General features: G+C 43.3%; 1 protein-coding gene across 3 annotated transcripts; it reads left to right on the top strand.

Moving 5' to 3' along the window:
* Positions 1–2: 2 nt before the first annotated feature.
* On the top strand, positions 3–6,773 carry TMEM38A (transmembrane protein 38A). Of its 3 annotated transcripts, none has more exons than XR_012677502.1 (7): positions 3–220; positions 2,450–2,606; positions 3,194–3,378; positions 4,000–4,087; positions 4,204–4,321; positions 4,631–4,990; positions 6,648–6,773. XR_012677502.1 is itself a non-coding variant. In XM_075175158.1 (7 exons), exons 3-7 carry the CDS (start codon positions 2,461–2,463, stop codon positions 4,856–4,858), a joined length of 765 nt encoding a protein of 254 aa, XP_075031259.1. In that variant the 5' UTR covers positions 44–220; positions 2,000–2,078; positions 2,450–2,460; the 3' UTR covers positions 4,859–6,773. The 3 variants fall into 3 exon arrangements, 2 of the variants coding, with proteins under 2 accessions (XP_075031258.1, XP_075031259.1); XM_075175158.1 differs by adding an exon at positions 2,000–2,078 and having other exon boundaries at positions 44–220; positions 4,631–6,773; XM_075175157.1 differs by having other exon boundaries at positions 4,631–6,773.
* The last annotated feature ends 3,157 nt before the right edge of the window (positions 6,774–9,930 follow it).

The following is a 9,930-nucleotide window of genomic DNA, read 5'->3' as shown; positions in this document are numbered from 1 at the left end:
GACGTCCCTCCGGAGGCGGGTCCGGGGGCGGGCCGCGGCGAGCGGCGGAGGGAGGGCGGAGGGAGGGCGGCCGGCGCTGCCCGCTGCCGCGGCGCCATGGAGCTGGCGGGGGCCCTGCAGCTCGGGGAGCTGGCGGCCGCCTTCGCCGCCCTGCCCGTCTTCCCGCTCTTCGACACGGCCTACTTCATCGTCTCCGTCCTCTACCTCAAGTACGAGCCAGGTGAGTGCGGCCCCGCGCCCCTGGCCGCCCGGCCCGGCCCGCCCTGCGCCTGGGCGAGGCGGGGGAGCCGGCGGCCGCCTGGGAAGCAGCCCCGTCAGTCAGGGCCGGGGGCGGGCCTCAGACCGCGTTTTGAGGGCGGTGAACGACACGGGGCGTGCTGGGAAGCGCAGCAACGCTGGTGTCGTGTTTTCTGAGGCATAACCGTGACACTTTCGGTGCAGGAACAGGTAACCCTGCCTGCCTGGTCCGGACCTCTCGGCCGCCGCTGTAAGCAGCCGCGGTGCCGCGTGTGCGAGAGGATTCAGGGCTCCGAGCCTTGCTGCATCGCTTTGTTCAGAGGTTCTGACACGTCTGTCTAAATATAAAGCAGAAAAAAACCAAGAACTGATCACTCTGATTGTGAAAATTAATCTTGCATTTTATTTAAGATTGGATTCCAACCACATTGAAGTATTTAAGTTCAGTCACTTCTTTGCTGCTCTCCCAGGACTTAGTGTTACATTTCTGTCCAGTTGCTTGGCTTTTCTATTTTTGTGGCAACACTCTCCTCCTATTTATATCAAAAAGGCTGTAAGTAAAACCTTGGTTTTTTCCCACCTTCCAGACCACGCCGAAATCTGTTCTCAGGCACCCTAACTGACCTTGCTTGCTTTGTTCTCCGGGGCTTATCTTCTAAAGATCGATAGATCTGCATCTTAGCCTTCACTTTCTGCACTGTTGCAGTCTGACTGTGCCTTGGTCTTTTCCGAATGCCTTCTATTCTATGTGTTTTTGATAGTGTGTGCACTCTTCATGCTCTGTTTTGAACGCTTTCAGGGTAACTGCCCAATGACTGAGGAGAAAAAAAACCCCACACTTCGGTATGATTGTTAAATCCTCCAGTTTGAGATCTCTGTCCTGTACAACCTACATACTGTTCTATTTAAACTCCATGTAAACAGAAGTGCTCGGTTTTCGAGGCCCGATCACTTACAGCTGTCTTCCAGCATGAAGTCCTGAATGGAACAGTTAACATGCAACCCTTATGAAAATAGCTTTTAAAAATATGTAAGCCCAGTAATCCACTTGGACTGGATAAGGCTGGGGTGTACTTTTCACTAGATTCCTACACTGCTTCATCCCACAGCTCCTGTGCTGAAGATCAGTGTCAGGACAGTAATGTCCTGTTTCCTCCTTGGAGACAGCATGGCTTCATGGAGCCAAAGAAAAACAAGTGTTACTAAATTTAAGCCTCAAGCTAAACTTCAGGTTCCTATAGAATCAGCTTTGTATCATGGCTGTTGCAGCTGTCTCGCTTCCACTGTGTTTTCAGCTGGTTCAAATGCCTTTGAGGATGGAAGAGTATGAGCAGTCATAGTTTTAGCATATGCTGATTCACTTACTGCTATTTAAGGTAGGCCACTGTTAGTAACGTTGACGTAACATTTTAGCATTCTCTCTTTTGACTGCCTGTTACTGGCTTACTGAACAGTCTGGTATCTGAAACGCTGCACAAAGGACGCTGGAGCAGTTTAAGGTGAAGAAACAATCTTACAGAATTGATGTTCTTGAGAGACTTCCTTGAAGAAGTACAGAGGGGGATGAAAATGGCTAGAGGAATAAAAAAAAGGCAATAGAAGGTTGTGGGCGGAGACCATAATGTATTACCAAATACTAACACTGTTTTAATATCTAGTTGTATTTTCAAAAGGCATTTCCAAACTAGTACAGGAGCAGGGAAGAATCCTCAAATCCTCTTCTTTCAAATAAAGATTAAGAATTACTGTTCTATTTTTACAGGTTATCTTATGAATGAAAGACCTGAACAGATTGTTCATGCATTCTAGAGGGCACCTAGGTTGAAGCAATGGAGAGAATGGTACTAGTATGCATTTTATTTTTAGACTGTAAAAAGACATTGATTTCAAGGGAAAAATTGTTCTTTCTGATTGTAGTAAGTAGCAGCAAATACAGGAGATAAACTCTTAGCCAATTCATAAACTTCTACTGACTCAGTTCATTTGAAACCTTACGGGGGGCCTGCAAGCGATGATCACACATATCATTTCTTGACAATGTCTGGTACTTGTTCAGGCTTCGTAGAATACACATTTTTGTACTTTGTTTTACAAGCACTTTTCTTTGACTTATTTTGTTGGAGAACATGCACTGCAAGCCTCTTTCTTAGAGGGTCTTGAAGTTTCTGCTTATTTGCTGAATCCGTCTTCTCATTTAGAATTTGCTTCACAGGAGCTGTGGAGATGTCTCGTAAGAGCCCTTTTGCCTCCTGGCTTTGTGCTATGCTCCACTGCTTTGGAAGTTACATACTTGCTGATCTGTTACTTGGAGAATCACCTATTGATTACTTCAGTAATAACTCCAGTGTCATCCTGGCCACAGCAGTCTGGTGAGTCTTCTGCACTTCACCTAATTTATTAAGCATGAGACGCCGCTGGCTGTGTACAAAACCATCCGGTGTGAAGGGAGGTATTCTGTTTGTGTGACACACGTGTATTATCTTGCTTGGATTAACTGGGAAAAGAAGAGGTGGGGTGAGGTAGTCTTTGAGTCTTTTGTATTCCTGTATCTAGTTTCCAGTTTCTCTGACCAGTTGTCTAATGCTTTGAGTATATGGGTTGGGTCCAGTCCAGTCGCCGGGCATTTCTATTCATAGCTGCCGCAGCTGAACTGTGCCCAAACCGCAAAAGCAGCATGCACTGCACTGATACCACATATAGTAGAGGAGTGGCACACAGTGAAGATTTGGGGGTGTTTTCTTCATCGTGTTAGTGAAATGTGCACAAATTAACCACAGTTACTCCAAGTTTCATTTCCTCGGTGCGTATGGGTTGCATGTGCTTTTGCATGACAGAACCAGCATTTCCTACTCCCTGACATAATTCAGGCTAACACCACAGTACTCTTAATCCTCTCTGTACGTCCCAGATCGGGACAAACAAATGGGTCCTTCAACTCTTTGCAGTTTTGTTCCAGGTATTTGATATTCTTCTGTCCCATGAACCTCTTCTACAAGTGCGTTAGCTTTCTGCCTATGAAGCTCATCTTTGTGGCAATGAAGGAGGTGGTCAGAGTTCGCAAAATTGCAGCGGGGGTCCACCATGCTCATCACCGTTACCACCACGGGTGGTTCATTATGATGGCTACTGGATGGGTCAAAGGTGAAACATGAGATACTCTTAATGCAACAGGAAGGCACCCAGCCCTGTGGGGAGGGACGGGAGAATCTGTGAGTGAAGCGTAAGGTGACCACGTCACTCAGTGCTGGTCAGCAGGCTGGTTAGTGGATGTGGTCAGCTGGCTTCAATCCATCAGGTTCCCTAGAACACAGGTATTTATTCATACTTGCAGAATGGTTGTCAGCTGAGTCATCATCTAACTTTAATGGAGGCATGAAGAATTGGAGTCACTATCAAATACGGGAATTCTTTATTCTTTCTCCTGTGTTCTACGGTCTCTGGCCTTGCCTGTATCTTTTCAGGGGGGTTCTATCAGTGTTGAAACAGCCCAGTCAGTTTTCCTTTAGCTTTTGTTTGGAGCAAGCATTTGAGCATCAGTAAATGGAACAGGGGCAAATGCCTGCATCAGGAAACACTTTATAGAAAGTCTAGAAAGTGTTTGCCCTGCTCTGTTGTTTTAGGTTAACTTCTTTTAAATTTGGGAAGAATGTAATGAACCTTTTGTTCCCCTTAGGTTATCCTTATCCCTTGGGGATCTAGAAAAGACAGCAGAGCTCTCTTCTGGTGTGGCAGTTCTAGCTGTTTACTTCTACTGTTTCACAGGTTCTGGTATTGCCTTGATGTCTAACTTTGAGCAACTACTGCGTGGGGTCTGGAAGCCAGAAAAAAATGAAATTCTTCATATGTCCTTGTAAGTAGGTAGCCTGTAAATTCTCTGTCAGACCAAAAATGGAATTTAAAGAACCATTCAGGGCTGGACGTAAACAATGCAAACCCTCCTAGAAAACTTCTTTATTTCTCTTCTAGCCCTACAAAGGCTAGTCTGTATGGCACAATCCTCTTCACTCTGCAACAAACTCGCTGGCTCCCTGTCTCTGAAGCCAACCTCATCTTCTTTTTCACCATGTTCATGATAGTTTGCAAGGTAAGTTTACAGCAGGTTTGCTGCCAACAAATGTACAGAACCAGAGAAAAGGTACAGACTTAAACTGGGGGTGTTCACCTTCCTAAGCCACTATTGAAGGCATTGGCTGTAGATACCAGGAAAGATCTGCTCAGGAAATCACAGGCTAAATTCTCCATCATATAGGCAGTATGGTAGAAGATCCTTGTGATACAGTCTTGAGTCATGTAGCAGTAGGGACTTTTATCTCGGGTAAGTGGAATGCTCCTTACTAGTTAGTATTTCATAGCTGATGTATGAGATCTTTAAGTATTCACTGTTTCATGGCAGGTTTTCATGACGGCAACTCACTCTCACGCCTCACCTTTTGCTCCAGTGGAAAGCTTCATCTGCCCAGTTTTCTTTGGCTCTGTTTCCAGTGGACACGCTAGTCATCATCATCATCATCATCAGCATGGGGCCTCCCATGAGGTTTCCCATCCTCCGCCTCCTCCTGCAAAGTCGAAAGAGGAGCTAAATGAAGGCACAAGGAAACGGAAAGCAAAAAAAGCTGAATGAAAAAGCAACCACACAGTAAATAGGCCAAGAAAATTCTTCCAGAGCTGAGTCTCAAAGCCACCTGTGACCTCCTTTATCCTCCAGTCCTTCTCTCTGACTCCAGAGGAGAGGTGGAAGCCAGGACACTGCCAGGCGGGTCCCTGAATTTCATTTGTGCTCTCTGTGCTGCTGCTTGCTTCTTGGTCTCTGTCTCTCTATTCTGCTCATATTTTCAGGGATTTGTAGATTTGTGCCAGGATGATAAGTGGGTGCCAGTTCCTAAGCTGTCAGCAATTATGATGCAGCATTTTCAATTGATGTAAAATCTTTCACTCTGTTTATTTATGAATCAAGGTAATGGCTTGTGCTCCTGCAACTCATAAGTTCCTTTGAGTTTTCATTGACATTTTTGATGTCTACCAAAACAAAAAACTGTTTAGACACAATCAATGTGGAAATTGGATTTCATACTCAAGGAAATTAAATGGTCTTATATGAGCCTGATCTAATTTCTCCTAGCTCCCACATCTGCCATATCTCCAATTAATGTGACATTTTATATGCAATAAGGACATCAACTCTGGTGTCATGGCCAAACTCTGTTTCTCTCACCTAAGTTCCCTCTGATTCTTAATGGATAGAACATTGTCACTTTCTTAACTAAGTCTGTGTTTGCAAGAGCTTTGAAGCTGTGAAATGCTCCGAGTGCTATGTATTGGTACTGTTGTTATTCTAAACTGTTGTGTAGCATTGCTGCACGTTGTTAATAATCGTGTGTTCCACCTCAAATCTGATCATATTTAACCAGGGAAGAAGCATGGTTCTGGTTTGTTTGTAATCCTGTGGGATACTGGAAGGCTGCGTGAGTGTAAATAAGTATTTATTACTATTTATTTATAATTGCCGGGGCACCTAATTCATGGACCTGAAACTGGCTTTTTTAAAATGTTGTATCTTTATATAAAGAATTGGATACTTCTAAGTATGGTCCCAAGCCCACAGCTGCATGCTGGTTTGTGCTTGAAGCAGTGATTTTGGTGTGCTAAAGGACAGCTTGAACACTCTCACTGGATGCAGGAAGGAACATTTCCTATATTCTTAAATTAAGATATAAAGGCTGAAGAAGTGGAATTCACACCAGCCGATTAAAACTACTTTAAAGGACTGATCAAAGCACACCAGCTGAAGTTATCGATTATTCTTTGTAGGTCCCTTTCAGCCAAACTACTGGTCTGTGAAAGCAGCTTGTGCCCAATGAGTGAAGAAGAATATGAAATGCTTTGCATGGCTCAGGGAGGAGCCTGTCAGTTTGTTTATGTTCTGCTTAGTGAATGCTGGCTTTTAGACTAGTTTTAAGCTGTTCTTATAACCGATTTTGTTCTTAAAAGTGTCATCTGAAGCATTGCACCCAAAAGACCAGAACTCGTTCTGAGGTTTTTCTAATCACCAAGGGCTAGGATCACTGGTGAAGATGGCGTGCATGGGGATGTAGCACTGGGCTTTCCGTTAAGCAGCATGTTGCCATCCCAGCAATAAGGTTTGCTGCTGTCATCTTGCAACTGGGAATATAAATAGGAGGATTTAAGAAAAGCGTTTTTATTTTCTTTTGTGTCCCTGTTCAAAATTGAAAATGACGGTTAAAAAAAAAAATTGTAACGAGATTTCTTGTATACAACCAGATGAAAGCCAGTATAAAAGGTCAAATGATTTGTGGGCTTGGGCCTTGACAGTGCCTTAATTTTGTGAGTTTCCCTCCCGTTCAGTAGAAAACAGGAATTCTACCTGACAACTCAACTGTCTGGTTTTACAGATACTGGTCTTCTGAAACCTGATGTATCACTAGCATGCACAAGACTATAAATGTTTTATGAGATGTCTGATTCAAGGGGAATTTTGATTTATAAAAGCCGTCAACAAATAAAAATTGTGAAGTGACTCTGATTGTCCGCTGGCACTTGAGGAAATACGCGTGTTTCTTTTACTCCCGCCAGTCTCAGAAGCCACACGCTCCTTGACGTACTTAAAGTCCCCTTGGGCCGATGACAAAATGATTCTAACTGAAGAGAGAGATCAAACTTTGATATGTCCTACAAGTATGCCTGAGTATGTTATAAATGGAAATAACATGGTAAAAGGTCCGTTGCTTTTGTTGTATTTGTAATGTTGTCGTCCAACCAGACTTTCTGAGATTTCAGGGAAGGAAATAAGGAAACTGACTTCCTTTGGTGTTTATATCAGTTGACTGTGTCTTCCCTTTTCTCACTGTAAGAGGAAGGAGGACATTCATCTGGGACAGATAAATATACATATGCACATACAACCACACACACACAATTCTAGCATATTTATATGGAGTTTCATGTAAGTGCCAGGTAAGTGCCACTTTCATGCAAGTTTCATATAAGTGCCAGAGTCCTTGCTCTTCAAAGTCTTTTGGACTGAGTCAAATTGTAGCTGCTAACCAAGAACAGATAGGAGAAATGTTCCAGGAGATGTTAAAATTAAAGCTCTATACACCTCCAGAGTACCTTATCTGGAATGGGATTAGTATTGAGAAGACAACTGCCATAAAGACGAGTCACAAGTTTCATTTAGTGAAGCCTTTCATAGTGAGAGATACGGAACCTTTCTTGTATTTCCATGGCTCAGCGCTGGTAGTCTTTGGTACAATTCCAGACAGGCATCCTTCATCTCAAGAAGCAAAGATGGATCTTTCAAAAAGCAGCATATTTTAACCATTTAACAGGGTTCTACAGGGCTGCTTCTACACTTCTGGGAAGCCGTAATTTACCTATACATACTCTTCTTCCTTAAGACTCTGCTCCAACCAGAATGAAAATGGTAGCTGGGCATTTCCTAGAGAGATAGAGTAACTTGCTTGCACGGCACAGAGATGGGAGTGATGAGGAAAACGCGACGCAGTTGATCTACCTGGCTCACTGAACGAGGACCTGCAAAGGGCTATTTATTTTCTGAAGGGTTTCACTTGTCTTCCCACAGATCTAACTCTTTTAAAATGTTTGTTAATACTCCTTAATTTATCAGAGCAGTTGAGAATGTAAGTTGCATTGGAGTGTGGGATTTAAAGTCTCTGTGTGACCCAACCAAGCCTTATGCATATTAAAAAAAAGCTCCAGAAAAAAGCACTGGTTTGTGTTTTTTTCGTTTCATGTGGTTTAACCTCTCCTGTGAAATCCATTTTTGGATTTCAAATTTTGCTCAGGTCCTGGATGGAAAAATAAACAAGAGCAGGCTGATGACAGTAGGTATTTCAAGTGCTTTGAAAAATCCTACGATGTCTCAAGAGTCCCATGCTGTGCTGGCTGTGCAGAACGTTCCCGGCTCCAAACCCACTGCAGCACAGGGTAGGGGAGAAGCATGCCAGCGCTTAGACTTCCACGGGACAGACGTCATCCCTCCAAAGATGTTCTGATCTGATAACTCCTGATGCTAACTCTAGTGAGATGTAGCTAAATTTAGCAATAAGTTTAATCCTCAAAGAGGCCCCCGGGTTGCCTGATGGAAAAAGCAAAGTGTTTCAGTTGCTGCTCTCAGCATTTCTTGTTGATTGACAGGTTTCCCTTTTCTGTTACATAGAGTGAGCCAAACCCAGTGTCTACAGCTTTTTCATCGTTGCAGATCAGCTTCACAGATAGGGAAAGCTCTACAGCCCTTACCACGTTTGTGGGAAAAAAAAAAACAACCCATAGGATAATTTTACAGAAAACATTAATAATTCTTCACAGTAAATGAACTGAAGTAAAAAAAAATGGGAGGCCAAAGGAAAGAATTTCTATACTGAAGAGCTTATGTGCGAAAGGACAAAGCCAATACAATAGAGCCCCAAGCCAGAGCAACCAGTGTTCTTGTTTTCCCCTTTTCCTTTTATTATTAATGACAGCATGTACATTCTTCCACATTTTGTCCACAGAGTAACCAAATTATATAATCCAGCTAAGCGGAAAGACCCAGAAGATAAAGATGGATGTTTCCTTGGCCATCTCCTGAGCAATAGAGAAGTTGTTGCTTTTAACACTTGCCAGGTGATTAGCTGCCAAATGCCTGATTCTTCTTCCTGCAGTCTATTTCATGGCTGTATGGTGCTTTAAAGGTGTAAAGCACTAGATCAGTGCTGACAGTGTCAGTCTAAATAGCACGTAGGACACATAGAAGCATTAAAAATTACAGCTTTATGCATTTCACAGTAGCACTTCTTTATCTGGGCCCTCAGCTGTAATTGTGTGCTTTACAGTTCTTGTGCTATTCTTTAAAGGACCTAACTGGCTACTGTAAGACACAGGATCGAGGATTATATGGAAGGTAAGGCTGATATAGCATGGCACTTCCTACAACCTTAGATACCCAGCTTTTTGCTGCAGCAAGGATTTGTCTCTCAACATATTTTAGTTCTTCACCAAAATAATGAGAAATCAGAATATACATCCATAAAAGATTTTCTAGAAAGCTCACAAAGATAGTTTGGATTTAGTATGAGCTTCTTCCATCTCTACTAGGAAGACAGGACACTGACAAGACGAACAACTAGCACAGAGAAAATATGCTGTTGATTCCAAAGCTGAGACAGTCACTCTGCACACAGAGGGTTGATATTTGCCTCTTTAGGATGCTCTTACTACTGGCCCCAAGGAGATCTGGCTTGTCCCGTGTGCCCATCCACAGTAAGGAAAGGCCAATTAAAGGGGTTTGGATTTCATCAGACACCAACAGTGTGGTTCTTACTTGGTAAACACCCACAAAATTACCTCCCAGCTAAGAATTTAATCCTGCTCCCATGTGGTCTGTAAAGGCAGCAGTCTGTGAGCAAGCTGTTGGGGGACGATGGCTCACGGAACAGACAGACAGCAAGAAAACAAGTTCCCTATCATACTAGAGCCCACGCTGCCATCGTGACTCACAGTTGCTACTCACTTCAGCTCTGTGATGACATTTCTGACAAAAAGGAGATGTTGATAGTGCTAAGATCAACGTTCATGAATATCTTTGAGTCTGGTCTCTCTTTTACACTTGTGCATTTGCATCTTTCACACATTACCCCTGGAAAAAGTACCACTTATAATATTCTCTATCATGAC

Source organism: Calonectris borealis, chromosome 28, assembly GCF_964195595.1.
Source record: "Calonectris borealis chromosome 28, bCalBor7.hap1.2, whole genome shotgun sequence".
Taxonomy (NCBI): Eukaryota; Metazoa; Chordata; class Aves; order Procellariiformes; family Procellariidae; genus Calonectris; species Calonectris borealis.
This window is presented reverse-complemented; position numbering and strand designations above follow the sequence as displayed.